The 23,565-nt window shown below is 38.6% G+C and overlaps 1 protein-coding gene and 1 long non-coding RNA gene across 4 annotated transcripts; both read right to left on the bottom strand.

Moving 5' to 3' along the window:
- Window positions 1-679: 679 nt before the first annotated feature.
- Window positions 680-3,023, bottom strand: LOC106948469 (uncharacterized). The gene is made up of 2 exons (XR_001425179.1): window positions 1,277-3,023; window positions 680-1,127 (listed from the first exon to the last, which is right to left on the bottom strand). It is a non-coding gene; the product is annotated as an uncharacterized LOC106948469 (long non-coding RNA).
- Window positions 3,024-3,827: 804 nt separating this feature from the next.
- On the bottom strand, window positions 3,828-23,194 carry aspg (asparaginase homolog (S. cerevisiae)). 3 transcript variants are annotated; one of them, XM_015034186.1, is made up of 18 exons: window positions 22,705-23,194; window positions 18,596-18,722; window positions 17,898-17,933; window positions 16,145-16,256; window positions 15,340-15,465; window positions 15,174-15,257; window positions 13,899-14,025; window positions 13,698-13,810; window positions 12,173-12,358; window positions 11,564-11,677; window positions 11,340-11,459; window positions 10,342-10,437; window positions 9,142-9,305; window positions 6,681-6,767; window positions 6,134-6,233; window positions 5,986-6,051; window positions 5,814-5,873; window positions 3,828-4,837 (listed from the first exon to the last, which is right to left on the bottom strand). In XM_015034186.1, the coding sequence occupies exons 1-18, from the start codon at window positions 22,940-22,942 to the stop codon at window positions 4,793-4,795; spliced, it is 2,001 nt and encodes a 666-aa protein (XP_014889672.1). In that variant the 5' UTR covers window positions 22,943-23,194; the 3' UTR covers window positions 3,828-4,792. The 3 variants fall into 3 exon arrangements, with proteins under 3 accessions (XP_014889672.1, XP_014889673.1, XP_014889674.1); XM_015034187.1 differs by lacking the exon at window positions 17,898-17,933 and having other exon boundaries at window positions 22,705-23,190; XM_015034188.1 differs by lacking the exon at window positions 5,814-5,873 and having other exon boundaries at window positions 22,705-23,189.
- Between the last annotated feature and the right edge of the window lie 371 nt (window positions 23,195-23,565).

Genomic DNA, 23,565 nt, shown 5'->3' with positions numbered 1-23,565 from the left:
GGGATCTCCCCCCTGGGAATGCCCGCGCTTCTACATCTGCTGCCCTGTCCCTGCGCACGTACACTTAAAGCGCTCAGGGCTTCTCATTAATGCCTCTCCTCGTGTTTTATCCCTTCTCCTCTGCAGCTCCCCCGGTGCGCGGTCAGGCTTTGAGGGAAACGTTTAGCAAATATTGATAGCTCTTGGTGCACGGAGGAGATCAAAAGCAGAAAAAAAAGGAGAGAGGAGGGCAGTCTAAAAAACAGTGGAGCGGTGGATAAATGGTGCACAGTGCTTTCATGAATGATTTATGCGGTATAAGGTGGGTTATTGCTCAGGAAAAAAGGCATTTGATTTTTTTTTTTTTTTTGTCAGATTTTGGATGCACCTGACAAACATGTGTCTTTAGAATTTAACCTTCAGTAAATGTCTTTCCTGTAGCACATATTTAAAATAAAAACTGAAAAGTGGTTAAATCAAATAAAATGCAGATTATTAATGCAGATAAAATAGGAACCTTCATTCATTTCCAGCTTTATGTCATATATTTCTTTGTGTCGTTAAGGAGAAAAATGCATTTCTTTCTCAAGTGAGTGAATTTGCCATTTCCACACAAAACCAATTTGCAGAGCTTTGGACGTTGACCCTCCCTGCAGACCACAGGTCTATCACCCCCCACAGACTCGTCAGAGACAAATGGTTCTTTATTGACTTGTTTTAATCAGTACCTCTGGAAAGTAGGGACAGAAAAGCAGTGAAAAAGTGAGCGCTATGCAGCAACAGAGCCGTTAAAATGTTGCATATGTGCCAGCAGAATGAAATTACTGAGCCCTAATCATTTTTACAGCCCCCCACAGCTCCAGAGCTGCAGGTGCTGCTGGGACGCAGTCAGGCAAAGATGACAGGGAGACATCGAGGAGGCTGACAAACATGGTAAAAACGATGGAGTCGTTCCCAAGTTTGTCCAGATTCAGGCCTTCTTTGAATCCGACCAGAATCATGTGAGATGGCAGCATTTGTCCGACTGCTCAAGTGGTCCTAAACATTTCACAATTTTCTCAAAGAACTGTTGAACTGTTGAGAACCACTTGATCAGAATGACTTTGCACTTCTTCACTCGACGCTCGTCCTTCAAACTGCGGATTCCGCTGGTGAAAGAAAAACCAGCAGCTACTGTTAGTGAGAGGCAAATGCAATGCTACAACACTTTTCTGAGGTTAAACCTGCTACAGAGCAAATCAGTACAAAAGCAGAGTGAAGGCCCAAGCAAAGCACTGCTTGATCAGGGAGCTTTTACCTGAAGAAGGCGCCTCTTTTTCTTGGTAGTGTTCCCTGGTGTGATCCCTGCCAAGACTGAGTAACTGAAGAGGCAAGAGGTGCTTATATAGTGTTTTTGGGCTTGGCTTTTACAAGAGTCTCGTTTAAGCAAGAATGAGGCTCATGCTGGTCCGACCTGATGAGCCAGGTTCCACCAGCAAGGAGCAGGATAGGGCAGCCACCCTGAAAAGGAAAAAAGAAAACAGATACTGACAAGTCATATGAACAGATGCGGTTTTATGTCATCACTGCCTTGTGAGTTTGTGTGATTTCTGATTAAAAAGGATTAAATTTATAGTCGGTAACAGCCTGCTGTTCACCGAGCTTTATATTAGGATGGGATGCAGCTATTCTCTTGAAGACTTTCTCCAGTCAAAATTCTTCCTTTCAGCAGTCAGAGCGTGTTTCTGGTGAGAATACAAAGAAAGCTGAGCTCAGAGACAGAAGTGACCTCCAGTGTTTGAAAAGATCTTAATTTATTCATTAAAAAAGAGAGAGTTGGAAGCTGCAAAGACAAGGCAAGTTTACTTGTGTAGTGGCATTCATACAGACGGTAACTCAAAGCTCTAAGCAAAGGTAAAGAAAAATACATTAAAATAGTACAATTTATTATCACATAGAAAACTGGCAGATAAAATTTAAAACAATAACTGATCAAATTCGACTTTTATGGGATACCTGCGATGAAAAGTGATGTTTTCAGATCTGACTTGAAAAGACCTGACAACTTCTACACACTTCAGGTTTTCAGGAAGTTTGTCTCAGAGCTGAGGGCTCAAAATTCAACAGTTTATTGGTGTTATACCTGTGTAATACGCAGAAAAATGCTTTCCAAATCACCGTAACCTGCTGACGACACTAAACAGGATGGAAAAATAAATGAGGAGCAAAGAAACTCAAAGCTGACTCCTGTTTATTCACGTTTCAGTGAGTCAAAAGGTCTGCGATGACTTGTGGGGTTTTGATGATTCATGCCGGAAAAGAAACTCTCAGATGTTTTTAACCCCAAAAGTGATCAGTGCTTTAAAAACCAATAACAAGATTGGGAACTTTTTTCCATTTTCAAAGTGAGGAAGTGCAGTGATTTAAGCTCTGCTGTGATTCTTTCTCTTACTGCTGGTTCTAGATGCACTTCAGCAGTATGAGAGATTCTTTACAAAAAATTGGTGTAACTACAGTGAGTCTCTAATTTTCTAGTTTTCTTTTCTGAAAACAAGCATAACACAGATTTTTGATTAAAAAGAAAAAGTGGCGCAAGGAAGTAGCCTGGAGGAACAATACATGTCAGTTGATATAACATTGTATTATACTTGTTTAAGTTAGGCTTGTATGGATTGACTTCAGACTGTGCAGAATGTGGCAGCAACCGGGACTAAAATTAGGGACCACACAGCTGCACTCCCTGGCCAAGCCCATAAGTATATAGTGGACTTACTGGATCCCCAGTCTTCATCCTGGTGTCTCAGATTATTCAGCCTGATGCTGCTGGTCGTTCCCCGGACTCACTTAAAGATCAGTAGAGACTTGCATTTTTATTCAGGCTGTGACTCCAAGGCTTTGAACTCTCTTCCGCTTCCACTGAGATTAATGTTTACTGACTCTTTAAAAAAAAAAAAAAAACTCTGAAAGCTTTTGAGCTGTGTATTTCATATACAAATATAATTTGTAGATTTTATCTCTTTTATTTTCATGAAATACTTTGTGATGTTTTTATCTATGAAAGGTGCTATATAAATAGAAATTACTTACAAAACGGAAAATGTGTCCTTTGATCAGAAGACAGCTCTAAAATTATATCTAATAAAAAATGTAAAAATCTAAACCTGACATAAAATAACTTAATAGAAAAAGTTACATAGGGGCACTGATATTTTCAGGATAAAAGAAAAAAATAATTCCACCACAGTAAATGTATATTTTTATTTATTTGCATAGTAAAAGATGTTAGAATACTCCATAATCTGAAATAGAGGGAGTACACAGAATCAACTTCGAGTAATAGTGAATCGAGAACAGTTTTGAGGATCACCATTTATAAATCCCAAATGGCAGTCTTGCAAATATGATCAAAGCCCTTTTAGATCAGTGCAAAGCAACTCACAAATTTTCAATCTATCCATTGGTTTGTTATGATCAACTGTTAAAGCAGCACTGAGACTTAACATTACCCACAAAGAAGTTTTGAATGTTGTTATATCATTGAAGATCTTTCCCAATACGATAAGCTACATTTTCAAGGACCTCTGTCAAAAACACAGTGCCAGCAGGCCTGCATTAATTCATGTATCTCAATTAAGCTTTAATTAAAATTAAAAAAAAAAAGGTCAGTGCAGTTTTGAAGTACTGCATGTTTTGCTCTAGCAAATAGGGAATATATTTTTATATCTGCAATATTTTAGAAGCAACATTACAAAAAAACAGAGAAAAAGAAACTTGTGGCCACCATGTCAAGACAAAGGAATATTTGAACAGGATCAACACATTTCGTTTCATCTGAATGTGTGAAAGACATCAGCAAGCACACGAGGCATTTCTTTACGTCAAAAGGCTTTATTCCTGCTGTTCTTCCCACAAGGTAACAAATTACTATCAGACAAAACTTGTAACAAGTGATATGTAATACAATGAGGTAAGAGAGAATATTCCAGAACACTAAAATGAGTGACAAAACAGAAGTGCATAAAAAAACAATAAAAAATCTAAAAAACTAGAGCAGTTCTGGATGATGTTATTTCCTTGTTGTACAGCAAAACAGACAAAGATAAATTAATTTTATTGCTGAGAACATTAAACAAAGTCACAAAGTAACGCAGGAACTGGTTTTCCTCTTAATCTGCTTCACACAATAGTCTGGACTTCCCCTTTCCTGTTCAGGGTGCGAGATATGCGACACTTCCAGTTCGACAATTAGCCTAGAAACAGGCTGGATGAGTCTGAGGAGTACCTGCAGCTTGTGTTTTTTCTATTATACGTGTAGAGCAGCAGGAAGCGGTGGGGGAAATAAGCTGCATTCGGGAGCCGCGTGGCTCTTTGGCTGACGTGGACAAAATTCATTCAGTAAAATATTGCTTTCATGATCCCACACTGTATTTTCTACAATTTTCCTAATAAAAGAACTACAAAAATAAAATCAGTGATGTCATTTGCCACTGGAAACATTAAAAATACTTAACTTCCTCAAGCAGGTAACGTTATTTCACAATGTCACAGCTTCCACTTTTGTAACATGAGACTCACTTCAGTTCCCTAAATTTAGGGGTTATTTTGTGCAGAAAAATAACAGATTTGAACATTCAGCATTTCTAACACGATATGCAACAAACACTTGAATACATGTGGTATTTTCGTTTCAAGGCATGAATTCAAAGCAGAGGTGATATAAAGACATTTGGATGGATGAAGTGATATGTTCTTATATTTAAAAGAGGTCAAACAACAAACACAAAGGTGGACAGGATGTAGAGGACAACTTTACAGGAACGGAGGTAGAGTCGGCTTACAACAACGCTGGCTTGGCAGTGAACTCGATCGCTGCACCGTTCTGACAAAGTAAAGGATTAGAAAAAAGGAAGGATTAATATTAAGTACTAGAAGGGATGACAAGTGATTCAGGATTTCCACAAGCACGTTGACACACGTGTAAGATTAGTGTGAGCAGGATTTTACGAGGGTTTGCCAACAAGCGCTCAAACATGATTAGAAATTGCGTTGTGGAGCTAAGCTTAATTTGAATGCATTGTTTTGGTTAAAAGAAACGCGTGTTTATTTATTCTGATCAAATTTGAGAAAACGCTACAAGTTTTCACTTTTAAGACACCAATTCCTGATAAAAAGCTTCCTTGCTTGGTTATTGGTCTGCAACCTGCAGAGACTCAAGTGGCTCTTCGGTCCTTCATCAAAAGTTCTTAATAACTTTGTTTAAAAATGACTAATAATTTACACAAATCTGGCCTTTATGGGGAAGTGGCAGGAGGGGAAAAAAAACACATCATGGTATTGGGATAAATTTCTTCAGAAGGGACAGGAAAGCAGGTCAGCTCAGAATCTGGTAGGACTCGAAAACTGATCTTTACAGATTCAATCAAGTGATTTTAGTTTCTAAATGGCCAAAGTGGTTGAAACATGCACCAAAAGACTGAAAAAGTGGTTTTCTAATGACTCAGATTTACTAAATGCAAATGCATGCCACACTTTTCAGATTTTAGATGTAGAAAAAAAAATCTCTTTCTTTGCACATTACAACCATGTGCTGCTTTGTGTTGATGCTACATGCTAATTCACAACAAAACTGTAACAGGGGCAAATCTAAAAAGTTCTAGGGGTTTCTGGAACAATAACGCTTTCCTTCCTTCTCTTGAAATTTGAGTCAGATCATTTGACCTGGTGTCACTATGGCGATCTGGACGAGCGTCTTAATGACAGTAAAGGAAAGCATCCTGAATGAAGGGGAACTCAGGCAGCCATGCTTGCTGTGGGAAAGGAGCAACAAACTGGGAAGTTCACCACATGTCATTTACCTCCTCCTCCTCATCATCATTATTATATTCATCATATTCATTTAGTTCATCAAATATGGGCTGAAATTAACAAGACAAGGAATTAATAGGCAGAATTAAGAATTGGTTTGATTTAATTTAGGCTCATGTCGGGATCTGGACGACTCTAAACGAGGACGGGAAAACTGTTTACCATGGTTTTGCTGTTCATGTATGAGTTTAAAACCTCCACCACGTCCTTATTGCCTGCAGCTTGAGCCTGAGACAGAAGAAGAGGGATTTATTAGACTTTCTGAACTGACGAGCGTCATCACAGCAGACCAAGAATCTCTCAAACCCACCACTTCAATGGCCGTCTTCCCGTCGTAGCCTGGCCTGGTGAGATCTGCCCCGGCGATTCTCCAGATATCAAGGCCCTCTTTATCGCCACTGGCCGCGAGGCTGACACACACACAAACACAATGCAACGCTTTTATTAAAGCAAAATCAAAAATGAAAAAAAAAAAAAAAAAAAACTGAGGGGGAAGAAAGAGAGTTCCCTGAAACTGAGCCAACACATCAGAGGAACAAATCAGCAGATTAGCAGCTGCTTTTGTTTCGTCTTATCCGATAGAACACGAAATGTGCGCTCGTACAACGCTGAATAGGTCCCGACAAAACCAGATGAGTGTCACGTGTAGATAAATAACAGCCCGGTCTGCGTCGTGTGCGTCTTGGAGATGCAGATCGGGTCCACAACTATGCAACCAAGTCGCATTCTTGGTGCATGTGAAACACTTGGGCAACTGGTTGGACCTGTGTCAGCTATGCAGGACGGGTCAGCGTGGACGGTTCAGAAAACCGAGCGGTTTGGGTTAAGTCCCGAAACGTCTTTCTGGTCGGTCTGACCTGCACAGCTCACTTCCTGCTTCCTCCAGCTGCTCTCTGGAGAAGTGGGCTCCGGTCTTCCTCAGCAGCCTCACCACGTCCTTGTGCCTAAATGAGACGAAAACACAGAACCTCAGTCAATTCACACTTTACCTATAATTCACAGTTTAATGTGATGCTGCACAATAAAGAGATTTTATAAAGCTATTATATAATTTTAATATTAGCTCATTAAAAAAGGGTATCACTTCACTGGAATATAAGTTATAAGGTCCTATAAATAGATTTTTCGGAAATTAACCAACTTGTGATATGAATTTACCAACAGCGTTTAAAACAACAGTGTGTGGAAGAAAATTGAAGGCAAAATCTATGCTTTGTTGCTTTAGTGGCAACAGAGACAACGTTGCATCTTCATGCTTTGTTAAAGCAGAAGTTAAAGTTTTTGAAAACTTTAACTTCTGCTCAGCTCATTTGTCATTTCATTCAATGTGAGACGTTATAAACAAATATAGGAGAGAGTATATTAACCATTCTAGATAAAAGAAAAAGAATTGGACACAGAGTAAAAAAAAAAAACAACAAAAAACTAAATTGAGATTTATTTCACATATTTCCAAGAAAAAAGATGTGTATATTTAATGATTTAGCGCAGAAATGTATTGAACCTAGTATATTCTCCAACATCTCAGAGGTGCAGATTCAATGCAGCATGTTGCAGTTTCTTCCTCAGGCGTTTATTCCGGATCGTGTTTGAGATTTTTATGGCTAGTCTGCACAAGGTACGCGTCACTCTGACTCAGTAAAAGAATGTCCAACTTACACTTTGGAAAATATCCAGATGAGCATCCCCTACATTTTTCTACGTCAGTGTTAGTGGACTTCTGTCACTTTTTGTTGCAAATGTCTGACCCTATAATCTCAGAAAACATCCCGAGTTTCTGACTTCACAATGTCAGAGAATACAGAGAACATGTTACACTTACTTCTTAGAATCACATTTTATTTAGGCAACATTTAGGTAAAATACAAAATATGAAATCATTAAGGGTTCAAATAAAGCCTCAAAAACCATAACGCCCTTTGTGTGGTCAGTTCAAAATTCAAAGAATTCATTTTTTTTCCCAATTATTTTTATTTGTTCAGAAGAACTTATAAATTAACCGCCCACTCAGAGGGAATCAAACACTTTTGTGCTCGTGTAACGTTCAATCATTTCACAGTTAAGCAATATTTAGACTTGGACTTCCTTCAAGCAAATATTGCTCTGCGGCATTTAAGAGTTCACACTGATGTTATTGTGCCGCTCTAAGAGTTAGTGTGGTTGTAGTCGTTGTCTGACATGTTAAGACAGGTTCCTTATCCCCCACATTGAGCCACCCACACAAGAGTCACCTGCAGGGACAGTCACTGTGACAAGACACAGCAAGTTAGGCCTAATATGTACAACTGTTTACCTTTGTGCACCGATGTCCATAAAAAAACATTAAGGACAACAGTGCAAAATAACTAAAAAGCAATTTGTTAATTCTATAGATTGTGTGACATAAGAACCACAGTAACTCCTGGAAGGATAAAGGAGTCTAAAAGAAGAAACGAACTAGTATCTTTCATCTGTGAAACTGGGAGCAAGCTGGTAAGACTGGTTATTAAGGCACTCCCCACATTTGTTCTTCAAGCCTTCAGTCTGTACAACTCTTAGCTTTCCCTTATATGGACGTCAGGCTGCAGTGCGGTGTGAAAGTTCAGTGGCAAACACATCAGCGATACAGACAGCACCTCCAAACCTCATTTCTGTCGGGCTGTTTGCAGTCGTTTCACTGAAACCATTAAGGTAAGGGATCCGCTGACAGAAGCCGTGCAACATTCTGTAGGACGTGTTCAGTAACGACAGGTCCCTGTGGGCCGATGCATCACTCCAGCATCACAAAGGAAACAAGTCCACGCTTGCAGTGCCAACCGTTAAAGTAAGACAAGAGCAACATGGTAGTGCTGTGACACACACCGTCTCCCTCCTCAGGCTTAATCATCGCTCCAACATGGAAACGTGAAGCGTGGTTTTCACCGGCAGACGTACAGAAAGATTTCGGAGGGAAAAGAAAGCACTTGTAAAAAATAAACACTCTCTAAACTGTCAGATGACAATTAGCCTAATTAGTTTGTAATTATTGTTGGCCTCTAAACTCCATTATGAGTCTCTCCTCTGATTTTTTTCTCCCCTCCCCACTAATACAGACGCTTTTCCCTTCTCCTCATTTAGGCAGAACCAAATTCCCTGCCTCCCAGCAGCTCGTTTAATGAAATCTCCGCTATAGCAGCTATTAACAACATGTTTTCAGGAAAACACTTTGAGGTCTGTGAGGAATGACAATTGTTGCTAATGGCCAAAAAGGGGGTGGGGGGTTTATACATCTGCAACTTCATAACTTTAATGAGCAGATTAAAAACAAACACATCAGCGCTCGATGCGATGCGGCTTTACCTGAAGCGCACGGCGTTGCATAGGGGTGTGTCTCCATAGCGATCTTTTGCATGGACAGAGGCTCCCTGGTTGAGCAGGTATTGCACAAGTCTGAGGTGACCCTCACAAGCAGCGACGTGCAGCGGCGTGCGTCCGTCAAAGTCGCCCAGGCGTAAGTCGCTTCCCTGAAACGCAGGAAAATCAGCCCTGCAGGTTGGCTGTCCAACGCAGTGAGAACAGGTGCGGGGTGTGTTGATGTCTCTGTCATAAACGTCCAAATCAAATAAATACCCAACAGTCACACAGGCTGGAGTTTATTATGAGCAAAATGGCCAATGTTCTAAATAAATTATCAGGTTTTCTTGCAGAGCTTTAAGCAATTTAACAGAAAACATCAGTTTAGCAGTCCTTAGCTGTATTTTCAGAAATGTAATATGTTGAAACTTCAAATAGTGGCTTTAAAAATGCTATGAAGCAGCACATTTATTACTGATTTGAAATCTATTGTCTTTTGACGGATTTCGGCAGATCATGATGCACTCAGAGTCTATTTGAGTTGCAAGAGTTCCTTAGCAAACCTGTAAAACTCAGCTGAAAAACAAGCTGAAAATTTTCACAGGGGAAAATTACAAAAAAAAAGCAAGCATGGTGTGGATGCATAAGTGTGCGCACTCTCTTAGCTTTCAGAATTACCCACCACATTTAAACTCATGTTAAATAAGAGTCAGCAAACACCTGCCTTCCCGTATAGTTCCTGATATTTTTGTAGTTGTCCTATACCTCATGTGATGTCACAAGAGGCATAAAAGCTTGTGTTTTTCAGGGTTTTTTTTATGTGGTTAAGTCATTTCTAACAAAAAGGTATAAAGTGTTCTACAGATTACAAACTGCTTCAACAGCATGTCTGGCTGAATTAAAAGCAAAGTGTTGCTGGTACCAAAGTTACAAAAACACCTCCGTCTACGTTTCCAAATTCTATTTGGCTTTGTGTGAACTTGGACGTCCATTTTTTTCAAAAGCGTAACCTTGACTTTTTTTTTTTTTTTGGCAAATTATCAGTGTGAGTTTTAACTGTGGACACTGACCCTGCTACCCAAACATGAGAAGATAAGAAAGGTCAGAACCTGCCTCTGCTGACGTACAAGGTTATAGCTAAAATGAGTGAGAGTGTATCAAACAGTTTTTGTCTATACGACACAATGAGAGGGAATGGCTGCTTACCATTTCCTTAAGAGCTACTAAAGCTTCTGTGTCCCCAATCTTGGCAGCAGCACATGTAAGTGAAGGAGTCAGGGCATCACGGATGGCCTCCAGTTCCTTTTGGATGTCAGGAAATGTAAGAGATCAAAAATTATGTCTTTCGGGGAACTTGACAAAATCCTCTTTCTACTGTGCCAATGATTTTTTTTTTTTGTTTTTTTACAACTTTTATCAATAAAAAAGTTACTTTACATCTCTAGTATCATGAAGTAGCCCCTTAAAAAAAATCACAAGTGAATTTTTGCAAATGTTTTTTTGTTTGTTTATGGGGCATGTCGGGCAATAACGTGCACTCAAAATCGTCCAACTTATTGTCCCAAAAGACTCCATTGGATTGTTTAATAATTTCTATCCTGACCTTTATTTGTTTTGCATCAAATACTACAAAATACTGTGAAAAACGTTCATCATTACCACAAACCAAAATGTATTTTATTGGGATTTTTTTAAAACAGACCGTCACGAATTAGTCCATAACAGCAAAGTGGAAGGGAAATGGTACATAGTTTTCATTTGTTATGCTTAAGGTTGTTGTCCAATTGAAAGGAGAACCTTTAACGTTTTGTCTTTCACTTCACAACTATGCATTACGTTGTGTTCAGTTACCATATTGCATCCCAATCAAATACGTTGTGGTTTTAACAGGATGAAACATGAAAAAAAGTTCAAGAGGTATTAATGCTCTCCAGAAATATATCAAGAGCTGCACATACTTTTATACAGTTTGACAACAATTCTATGTAACATGTCAATGTTTTAATGTGACATTAAGCCTTGTATGGTAAACTGGAAGGACACAAGCCCCGCTGAGCTTTCCTGAGAATTTAAATGAAAAAAACAAACACAAAGACAAGTGACAGAACTTAGGACTTGATCGTCCTGTTATCAACTGGTTTGCTGAAAATCCTGTTTAGCTGTTGCGGGGGTTGAAACACGTGCGTGGGCGTCTGTCTGCCTACCTCCTTGCAGCTAACGCTCAGAGACTTGGCAATGACTTGGATGAACCTGCTGTCGCTCAAACACAGTTTGGCTCCTTCTAGGTCAGCGCTCATCTCACCTCGCAGGTTTTGAGCCATCATCTGGACGAGAGGACAAAACAGTTTTTTACTTTTATGACTTTCCTTCTTTGAAAAGTTCACATTGACACCAAAAAAACAAAAATGAAGTCTTTTGAGCAGATAACCTTTTTCTGAGCATCCAGAGTGAGCTCTTTCTTAGCCAGAACGTAGGACAGTTTTGACAAGGAGGCCTCAGGGGTCATGTCACCCCCAGCTAACAGACCGGCATCCATCAACACCTGAAAAGTCAGACAAACCACTCACTTGCAAAACAGATTGTATAATAACCACTTGCAAAATTGCAACAAAAAAAAAAAAAAAAAAAAAACTACTTGGATGAAAAGTTAACTCGTGTTTATGTATGTAATCTCTTAAACGGACATGGAATGACATGCATGAAATAAAATTTAAATTCCTTAAATGTTTGAGTAGTTCACCAATTATATGTGTCTGTTTAACGAGACATAAATATTTGTTTTTAATGAAAGACTGTAGCACAGGAAATATGAAATATTTTTTATTACATAATAAATTCAAAGTAATATATCTGGCAGCTGCATATATGAAGTTGGACTTCCACAGCAGGAGATGATTGTTAGAAATTTTAAAAACCCTGATATGAATACCGCGCTTACAGAAAAATACAAATAAAAGCATGAGCAAGTCACAGGAATATTAAACAATTACATTGCAAGTGCATATGGCTTTAATTATCATAAAACAAACTACCGTACCCTTCCAGTGGCGTAGGAGGCTGAGACCGTCCCCCTCAAACACTGGGTGCAGTTGACTATGATGACACCGCTGTTGGTGGCCTTACTCAGCTCCTCCAGAAGATCGGGGCGGTTATCGGGCGCGTTCCCACTGCCATAGGTCTCCAGGACGACGCCCTGCATGGGCGGCTGCAGGAAAGCCCTGACCTGGAGACAGATGTGAGCCGGCTCGGGTTGAAAACAGCCCGCGTTTACGACCGCATCAACTGCGTAGCATCAAATTGAGAAATTAGTATTCCGTGTTATTTTTCCTGCAGTGCTTTTTACTCTTATGCACGGGACCATTCCCTCTACTAAAAGCCCATCTGGTGCCTTCTCTAAAACCAGTATCTCAATCACCGGTTGGCTGGCAGGCACTCGGAGGCCCTGTAGCACATCATTAACCGTGGCATACGACTCGAACGGCAGATGACTTCAACGGCAGAAAGGAGAGCAATTAATCTGAAGCCATTAGTGAGAATAAAGTCACTTGGCAAATAGCAGCGTGAGGGGAAGGTGACATTTAAAGTTCGGGGTTCAGTCAGTATTTTTGAGCATAATTAGTAGTTTGACAAGAAAGGTCTGACACAGACCTCAAATCACGCGTCCATAAGAGCAGGGATGGTGAACATGCAGGAGTCTGGAGCCTAATCAAAACGGTGCCTCATAAAGGCCTTTAAACGTGGTAAGAAAGCCTTGATAGCTGAGCTGGGAAGAGGGAGCAGATTGAGACAGTAAAGGAGAACCGTCCCCGCAGGTTCTGCAGGGGGAAGCTCAGCTAAATGGGACGGCGTCAGCGGCATTCCTCCCTCCTTACAGGGTGATTGGATATGGGCCATAACTTTCTCTCATATTTTTTTCTGGCCAGAACTCGCACTGCAGTTTACAAGAGCAGATAAAGTAACAGCGGAAAGGTAATTGCATAAAAGCAACTGTATTTTATTGCAGTTTGACAAAAACAGGGCTTTACCTTTAGAAATGAATCATTATTCTGCAATACCATGTAAGGGATAAATCATTCACACCAACACTGTTGACCTGAAGGACATAAGTCGGTTGATCCCGGGCTGTGACTACCTCGCTTGGCAAGTCACAGGCGTAACTGAGGTGTGCTGACTTCTACCGCCTTTGCCAGATCGGCCCTTTTACAAAAACAGATGGAGCCTGTAAAAGCAGTAAAATCTTAACTAAAATAATATGAAGTATTTACTTTATGCCAATGCAGTCGGGTCAAGTTGGATTTTTTTTTAGGCCTGATCCAAGTTCTAGAGAGGTTGTATTTTTACATGTTGTATTTTTAGATGCAAGTCCAGGCAAATCACTATGCGAAGATTTTTACAGATCCTGAATAGGTTTCGTCTTGTGAAGCAAATTCAGAAGATTTCATTAAAGCTGACAAAACTGAAAAAAAGAAATAAATAATAAAATAATCTTTAAGAGATTCTTACACAGCAGTGAGAATCACCACCACGATCCCGCCAGTAAGACACAAATCTAATTTTCTTACTGTTGATGCCGTGATTCCTGGGAACAACCTGAGCAGACCCACGTTCCTGTTCAGCTCCGTTCTGACTTGAAACTTTGCCGTGGTGTTTGCCCTCCACACCGTGTCCCAGTTAACTGAAACAAAAATGATTAGATTGCTTCAGCCGCAGCAAAAGTTAGTTACACATCCTCAGTATGCAGAAGTATTTTATCTATGACTAACTTTTAAAATCCACTTCAGCGGTTGCCAAAGGAGGCAAATTGGGAGAAGTGAACGCATTGAAACTGCTGGCGTCCACCTTAGTGACACGATTTCCTCTGTAGAGCTTGTTGTAGAAATACAAGCAAACCTGGAAAAGAAGAGATCTAGTTCATGACCAAAATCTGGTGCAGGTCAAATCAGTTTCTAAAGTTTCTGTCTTGTTTTTTTTTTTTTTTTTGATGACTTATTTGCATTTTTAGACAATTGTCAAAAAGTAGATCAATGGAGGAAATAAATACCAGAAACACAGAACCTTGCCGTTTCAAATGTTTTGACATGAAAGTCTGATCAATTTGATGTGGCTTCTTTTAACCCGATACCCTGAAATAAAATCTAGTGTATGGCACAACTGTAAACCTGCAATGAGACAGCTGCCAACTTAAACTGACAGGTAGACAAGAAGAGTAATAATCAGGAAAGAAGCCAGGAGGTCAATGGCAACTCTTGAAGAGCTACAGAGATCCCCAACTCAGGTGGAACAATCTGTCAGCAGGGAATCAATGAGTTATACACAAATGTGGTCTTTATTGAAAAATGTCAGAATAAATCCTGATTGCATAAAAAAAAAAAATCCTCTGGCTCCATGAGACCAAAACTGAACTTTTTCAGTCTACATCCAAAACTAAAAGTGGCAAAAACTAACTTCACAAAACCTTGTGAATGCCATTGGTGAAACATGGTGGTGGCAGGCTGGCAGCATGGTACTGTGGGTGAATACAAATGAGTATCATTTGTAAAATGGGAACAAATATGGTTGATCATGTATATTTCTACCACATAAAGCTACTCAAAAACTAAAACGTTTTCACCTGATGTAAAATTCAGGTTCACATATGTTGGATAATTTCTAAGCAGATTCGATGGTATATTCTTTACACTGTTTTAAAGTGTTTAGATTAAATGAATAAAAAGCTGCTCAGTTTGAAACGCTCGGCCCTGACAAGGCATCACTCCTGCTAAGCTTCTGCAGAGCGTACGATGAACAGAGTCAGGTGCTTTTCCTGTTCTGTTAACTGTTGCGAAACACTCCCGGTCATTAGAAAGCATTCCTTTCACACCCGTCTCTGAGGTACATGATGTATTCTCTCTGCAAAATCACACTACACATTAAATTAATGTAGACGTTAATTCAGCAACGGAAAATACTAAAACATTGAGTCACTGCGACTCCTCATACCTGGTTCAGAAATAAAGCCAAGTTATCAAATAATTTAAAACTATAGGGGCTTTTCAAACCTCGGGAATGACAAACTGGCCGGCGATCAGCAGCGCTCCCAGCAGGTTGTCTCTGCCATCGTTCCTCAACTCATAGATCGGCACCTAAATACAGAAAGTAAACGCGTCAAATTTAGCAGCCACGTTTCAGAAACTGGTTGGTTAAACTCTGGGAGACAAGTTTTACCTGAGAGCCGGTGAGAACGATCGGTTTTCCCAAATGCTCACACATGAAGGACAAAGCAGAGGCTGTGTAGGCCATAGTGTCCGTGCCGTGAAGAATCACAAACCCATCAAAGTTTTCATAGTTTTTCTGGGAGCCAAAGAAATTAAGACAGAGCACACAATGACAGCTGAACTTAAAATTCAATGTTTACTTTTGTATAATTTTAACTTTCATGACCCAGAAAAAAAAGAACTGCCTTAAAATAAAGATAATATGTTTTAATTATTATCAAAATTTTAATTTATTTCAGTGTATTGGTTCGAAAAAATTAAACTGATCTGTTATATAAATTCACTACTTACTGACTCCCTCCACAAGGAAGGTAAGTCACAAAAGGTTGTTGCTGAAGGAGCTGACTATTAACACAGTGTTAATAAAATTCAATCATATTAATGAAAAGTTTAAAGAAAGAAAAAGTGTGGTTAAGAACCCACAGGGATAACCACATAGTTAAGAATGTTGTCAACCAATGTGGCAAATTGCTATAGCAAATAAGGGAAAATGAGCCCCAGTCACGTATTGAGTTCATATACTATGCAGAAAAATGACAGATCTTCTGTTAAAAATGTATTTTTATTGATCTTATGTAATATTCTAATTTGCTGAGAAAGTGAATTTAGGGTTTTCATTAGCTGTAGTGCAGGTTAATCAATAAATTAACAGAAAAAAAACACTTAAAATATACAGCTTCAAGTGTACCTTATACACCTTATATAACAACTTTTTGCTGATAATCTAATTTGTCAAGATAAACCTCTAAATGTACCTCAATGTCTTTTCCGATGCGCCCCCAGTCATCTGTGGTCATGTTGGAGGAGTCGAGCAGAGGACTGTACTCCAGGATCGTGTAGATTATCCTCTTGTTTAATTTACTCGGCCTTAGAAGGAAAACAGTTTACAAATGTAATATTCAGGAAGTCAACAAGCTCCGATGTTAGTGGAGTTAGTGCAGACACATTCACCACACGAAACATGAACATAGCGTTAAGGCAAATATTTAATTATGACATTATAAATTAATGTTCATGCTGATCTTTTTTGTATTTAAGTTCTGATTCACAAAAGAAAGTCAGTTTAAAGAAGTAGAAATGGCTACAAATAAACAAAAGAGTTGGTGAAGAGACGGTGTGTTTTTTAGCTGGGCCTTTCCATCTCCGCAGAAAGCTGCCAAAACCTGTTTCGAACACAGACAAGGAATCCTGCAGGTGGAAAATCAAGGTGTGTTGTCATGCGGGTATGGAGAACACAAGGCTCGAACGCTCAGGCCTAGGTTTTGTTTAGACTGTTGATTTAACTTCAGCAAGTTTAAAGGGACACAAATAATGTTACATTCTTAGTATTTCACATATGATTAAAAGGGAAAAATATGTTTTCTCACTCATGAGGCTGGAGAGTCTCACGCCACCTTTCAACCTAAAGAGCCCCACCTGCAACACTCACATGTAAAGCAGCGTGACGGCCTCATCAGTGACTGAAAGATTTCCACGCTAATCTCTCTCTTTTTTTTTTTTTTTTTTAAAAGAACCAGGGTGTGACTCCCTGTCTCCCACCCCCACATTATCATGGGCAGCCTTATCCCGTGGAGATGGGAGCTGAAAAGAACAGCAGGGGGAAGAGCAGGCGGGCCCCAGCCCATCCAACCAGGGGTCTTCACTAACACTCTTCCAATTAGCCTCTCATCCACACACAACCCTGTGGCATATGTTGTTGATAATCTGAGAGCTGAAGTAGCAGAAGAAAACACTATTCAAATCCAAATTATTCATCTTTCTGGCCTGAGGAGCATCAAAGCTACACATTAGCATGCCAGTGCTAGGAAGCCTGATAGTTAAAGAATAATAAATGTGTGGATTGTGTGTGTGTGTATTTTTATGAATGGGGTTGGGGGCTGAATATGGATATTTCGGACACCCAACACATTGGCTAGGCCATGACATGACTAATTCTTTAATCAATCTATGGTAAGATTTAAATTTTGTAAGATATCAAAATAATCATCGTGAAATTTACCAAAAATAAATATTTAACTGTGTGTAAATAAAATTACTTTCTGGGTCTAATTATTGAAGAAAGTTATTGTTATTTTTTATTTTTTTATTAAATTCCAACTCAATGAGATGAACCTTCATAAACTTCCACTGACAGGACGTAAAAACTGTAAAAAGTTGTTAACCAGCTTGGAGCTCAGTCCATTCTCATTAATGTGGTGCATGTGGGCAGGACAATAAGACAAACTATATCAAACATGCTGATCAGCAGATTGTTGTTTGGCTTTTACAAACTGATGCTCCAAGGAACATTAGATTATCTCGGCCCGGGTAATTATCGTTCACACATTAAAGTAGCTGAATTACAGGAAACCAAGCACACATTAGCTCAATGGAGGGCATTAAAAAATACTCAAGCCAACATTTCTTTGACACCATTCTCTGGTCAGCACACCATAACATTTGGTCTTAAGGACGGCAGAGAAATAAAAATACTGTCAAGCATGTGTCATGCTTTCAGTTTTACGGCACCGAGGGAACTGGAGATCGGACTGGGGCGTTGGCTTTCTGTTGAGATGACAAATGCAGGTTAGAGTCATTAAAAGGAATCTGAGCGTTAGAGGAACAGTTTACTACGGATTTTTTTTTTCTAAGTTTGGGTCAAAACTAGATGAAATAAGGGGGTTAAAGAGAGCAAATTATATAAAACTGCTACATTTTAGGAATAAACAAAGTGTTAGTTAAAAATCTGACAATGTTAGATTACCTTTAAACTGTGCCAAACAAAGCAAATTAATGGAATCAAAATTTCACAAAAAAATTAAGCATACAGTAGATGATAATTGTTCTAGTGAAAAACAATAGCACCAACCTTACAAGATGCTCACTGGGTTTTTCCCTAGCCCAGATTAAAACAATTTTGAAAATGTGGCCATTATTCAGTCTTTTTTCAAATTCAAACACTTTTATACAACTAACAATAATCTATCAAATCTATCAAAGTTATAATCTATCAAATCTACAACAGTTATACAACTGTTATAGATTGTATGTATAACTGTTTTATATATATATATATATATATATATATATATATATATATAACTGTATGTAACCATACAGTTATATGGTTTCTATTGTAAATTCAGCTATAGAACACAGAGTGGCATTCAAAGGTTTATCTATAAGAGTGTGAGTTATGGCTACATGTTGACTCTTGGTGAACTTACGGCAGGACCAGCGTGTTTTCCAGTTTGTAGTACTCATACAAGTAGGTTTGACGGGCATAAAGTTCATCGTGTAGGATGGGCAGCTTGCGGAGACTCTCCACAAGGGCATTGGCTTTAGGGGCATAACCTGTAAAAGAAAAAAAATAAATAAATGTTGTAACTTATTATTTGTATTGCGTTTTTAAAGAGGGATTTGCCATGTCTCAATAACACAATAACAGTCTTATACTGAACCCTAGAGGTAAACGTACGAAATTACATGAACACATTTTTTTTTTATCCTAACATGACTTTTTTTTTTAGCTATTTACGTCACCCAGTATGAAGACGATTGACCGCGTTTCCATAACATAAAGGAATTTTTCTTTCATAATACGTTGAATTAAATTAAAAAGATTAAATTTTAACATTATTTTGTGTTGGCTGTATAAAATGCTGACCAAAAAAGCAAAAAATTGTGTGATTTGTTATTAAACTTAAGGAGCTTGCCAAGTGTTTATATTTTAAAACAAGGTCATACAAAGTGCATATTGCATCACACACAAGTCTGTTTGGACCGTTTCTTTCTTCACTCTGGGGTTGCAACATCTCATATCCATTTAACGCTGCAATAGATGATCTCAGCCCTTCACCGTTTCCTCATAAAACACTTCTTCAAGAAAGAAAGAATCTTGATGACTGTTAAAGTGATTACTTTCTCGACATTACTCTGGAAAAAAAAAATAAAACTTCCTGATTATTCATTATGAAGAATAAGTAAATAACATTTATTTATGAAACATGATAGGGATGTTTCCTCGTAAAGCACACACACACACAAATACTTCCCCAAATTCTCTGTCCAACCTTGTGTGTGTGTGTGTGTGTGTGTGTGTGTGTGTGCGTGTGTGTGAACCAAACAGGTTAATTTGGTGAGAGCTCATAAACACCTAAAACAAAAGATATAACACGGCATAACCATCAGATCATTAATGTCATAATGTGATGCCTTATAATAAAATATTCCACCACATTAGTCAAATGCATTTTTAGATATCTAATGCAATTACGGATAGGCAGACGAAACCGATTTTATGTCCAAACAGCCTGCCATAATTGAAAGCGATTTTATGTTACAATCACCTGCCATATAGGCTCCATCTTAAAAGTCCTGTGCAGAGCCACTTTACTTTTAATTACAGTGATCTCTTTGAATCACACAGACATATTGAAGGAGCCTGCTTCTAAATTTTTAGGATTAATAATTTTAGGGTGTTTTTTAGTTTTTCAAACTTCAGGATTACCATGGTCTTCACCTATTGCAGGATTATTCAGTCAATGCAGGAAAAAGACCATTTCTGGTCAAGATGGCATGCATTGTTCTGTCTATCAGATAAATTGGTTTTAAAGCTTGGGCTCTAAAGAAAGGTATTTCATCCCAAGTGATTTTCTTTATTCCGTTTTTGTTTTTGGTGAAGTTGAGCCAATATGGGACAAGTTTGGACATTCATTATTTTCTGAGCTAAAGTAAAAAAATTGTGACGCTTATATTCAAAAGGCTTAAAAGTTTTAATATCCCCAAAGTTTGTAAACAATTAACTGAGGTGACTGTTGAGAACGGCATTTCCTGTATACCAACGGTTCCCCAATCTGGTCCTCAAGTACCCCAGCCCTGAATGTTTTAGGTGTCTCAATGCTTTCAAACACCTAAAACAAATAAATTGGTGAATAAAATTCTTCTGCAGCATTTGATGGCTGCGGAGGAGATCATGCAATCATTTGAATCAGGAATGCTGGATTAGAGACACATGTAAATAAAAATGCACCATATCTAATTTAGTTTCACCTAATCATCATTTGCTTTATTTACTTCATGACTAGTCATAATTTAATTATGTGAAATAAAAGTTTTAGTCTAATTACTGTAATTGCAGATATCTTGAATTAAAGCTTCCATGCAAATTAATGGTATTTATCTGACACAATTTATGCTAGTCACAATGTAATTAGAGATATCATAAATAGGTATTATGTGTAGTCCAAATATAATTAGAAATATCTTTATTTTAATAACACAACATAAACCAGATATCTAGAAGGTACGGTAAGTGTGATGAAGCTGATTTTATGTTAAGTCGACCTGCCATATCGCCATGTTGAAATTTTAACTTCTTAACTAGAACAGACGAAGTACATTTTTCCCCAAAGTAATCACACCTAATTCAAATGAATGAGGCAGCTACAGAAAACCTATTAAAAAAAAAACAACTGTTATTTCCTACTCCCTAAAAAACTGATGGAGAACCAAATTCCAACAGGTCCCCATCCTTATCGCAGTAGGTTTTCTCAGTGATCAACCAACGTACTGAGGCCAGCAAATTGCTATGGCTTATTGCCTCTTTCGTATGTGTTCAAACTATGTGTTTACTTCTTTTTGAATCAAAGTGCTGTTTCTGTCGTATCACACAGCAAAGTCAAATGGATACCAATGGAAAGTGGGCCCATCAAAGTGGTGCAATGACTGTTTCCGTAACGTCTTTAAGGATCCGTGGGCCGACGCCATCATCTTGAAAGGAGGCTTGGATTCTCTGCCAGAGGTGGCACTAAACTTCTGTTTCCGCCCTTTGAGGGCTTCCTCAATATTTTTGTCTTTTAGCTTCATAAAATGAAATTGATTGCAACGTATAAATTACCAGGATTGATTTAGATTCCTTGTAACTGAATTTTAAGTACTTTGAAAAGACATTTGTCAATTTGAGTGATAGAAGTAAACAGCATTTAATCAAGTTTGGCATTACTAACAATGTTGTTGAAGTCAGTATTTTATTTATTTTGGCAATAATATTTAACTTGTAAAACTGAATTAAAGGAGGAAGTGTATCTATTTATAATGCAATTATATTTTACAGTAGTTATTTTATTGAAAAATTGTCCTTACATGTTCAAAATAAATAATTTAGAGCAAATAGTATTCTGAAACTGCAACATTTGCGTAAAGAACAGAATGGCAGTAAGTTAGAGAAGCGTGATGAGAACGCAACTATCACACTTTTTGTATGGAACAGTTTTGAAAATGGTCACTGTCTAGAGTTTTTAAACAATCCAATTTTAAAGTATTTGTATTAATACAAACTGAAAGAACAAATTTAAATAAACCTTATTTATGAGATTAAGTCATACAAATTGTCATAGATTAATTATGTGGGACAAAGAAAGATGTAAATTTCACTTCTAACTATATAAGATGTGTAAAACCCATTTGAAGTACTGTTTGAGATCATTTCAAACAGTACTTCAAATGTACGTTAAAAATGCAAGTCATGCAAATAATTATTTGCATTATTTTCAAGTCAAACATGAAACCATGCAAATCAAGTCTACAATACTAGCTGCAGTCTCTCCATCTTGTTCAAATGCTTAAATTATGCTGGCCCCTCAAGAACTTCTTATATTTTTGTTTTGAAGCCTACTTTTATAATTTAGTGATTTTCTGTTCCTCTGTCAGATTTTGTAGTTAGAGCCTAACCTAAATTATCCAGCTTCCTTCAGTTAATATTTACACTCACAGTGATGGAGTCTTTGCAGACCAAGACAATAATAAATAACAGGGAAAATAAACTACTGATGCCTGATCTTACAGGGACCTTTGAATGTTATTCTGCATCTCTACATGTTGCACAACACCACATGTCAGTATGAGGTTATTGATTTATGAAGGGTGATGTTGTTCCAACTGTATCCTAGGGGGAAAAGATGGTATTCTCTGAGGTCTACAAACTTCAATTCACCGTAAAATCCAGCCCTAATATACAACTGCTCCAAATGAATACAACTTTATTACAAACAAATGCGTGTTCTTTTCGTCTGAGGTAGAAAATATGTGAAAAATGTCATTTTTTACTTCGATTAATTTTTATTTTAAGTGTTCCCTCTCGTGTGTCTATTTTAGGTTCCACGTGTCAGTTGTTATGGAGCACAGAGTAATCCTTGCATCATGTTACCAGCAACATGTGACAGAGCCAGTCTATGTATATGTTGAGCTGTTTGCTACAGATGTGGGCTTCAGACAGACACTGCGAAACTTAAAAGTAAAGTTAAGAGTAACTGGGAGCCCAGTCCACCACCTATACCTGTATCACGTAGCGTCATCCCGATGGTCCCCCCGGTGTTTATCACCAGGACCCGCGACTCGTTCTCGGGTGAAGGTGTAGACACCCGATCGAGGTTTTCCACCGAGCTGCAGCTGGACGGCTTTCTCCGTCGTCTTGGGTGAAGCTGAACGTTAGGCGGAGAAACATCGTTTGTTTCTATAAGAGTCGGATGGGACAGAGCCCGGCCGAGCGTGTTAGGTCGACTGTATTCCGCCATTATGCCTGAAAGTGGCGCTGCCCCTTTAAATCCGTCCGTTGAAGCCGATGAGTGGTCTTGTCGTAAACGTCAGAGCCCTGCCTCGTGAGCCGCGGATTCCATCGCTGTTAGTGTTAATGCAAACCGATTATTTTTAAGATGTTTAGTTTCACTACTATAATTCACAGAGCTGTGCCGGACTAGGCTGGGAATCCATTATGACGTCATCAATGTGGGCTTGGCTTATTTACAGATGGAGGTGTCCTGATTTAATGGGCGACATCCGCCCAAAGCGGCTTGACGTAGCACCTCTTCTAACCTCTCCTCCCCTGTCGGTCACCGCCTGGTGGCGGCCAACCATCTAGGTGACAAACAAAACGAGTGAATTTGCCTCCTAAACCTAAGACCTAAAAGTTCAAACTTCTCTTGCTAAGCAGAGCAGCCAATCACCGTCAGTAGAATGATTAAAATATAGCTCTTATATTAAAAATATATATAAATAAATTCAAATGTATCTGTTCTCAAGGTTTTTAACTCTAAGAATAATTTCTGTCATATTTCACTGGCTACATGCAGAGGTTTAGATGATTCTTCTCATGGCTATCTGTTCTGTTGTTGCCTATTTGGTTGTTTTAGAAACCAAC

The sequence above is a fragment of the Poecilia latipinna genome, unplaced genomic scaffold, assembly GCF_001443285.1.
Source record: "Poecilia latipinna isolate Pla-1442-1.1 unplaced genomic scaffold, P_latipinna-1.0 Scaffold290, whole genome shotgun sequence".
NCBI lineage: Eukaryota > Metazoa > Chordata > Actinopteri > Cyprinodontiformes > Poeciliidae > Poecilia > Poecilia latipinna.
Note: the sequence above shows the minus strand (reverse complement) of the source record. Positions and strands in the feature narration are given on the sequence as shown.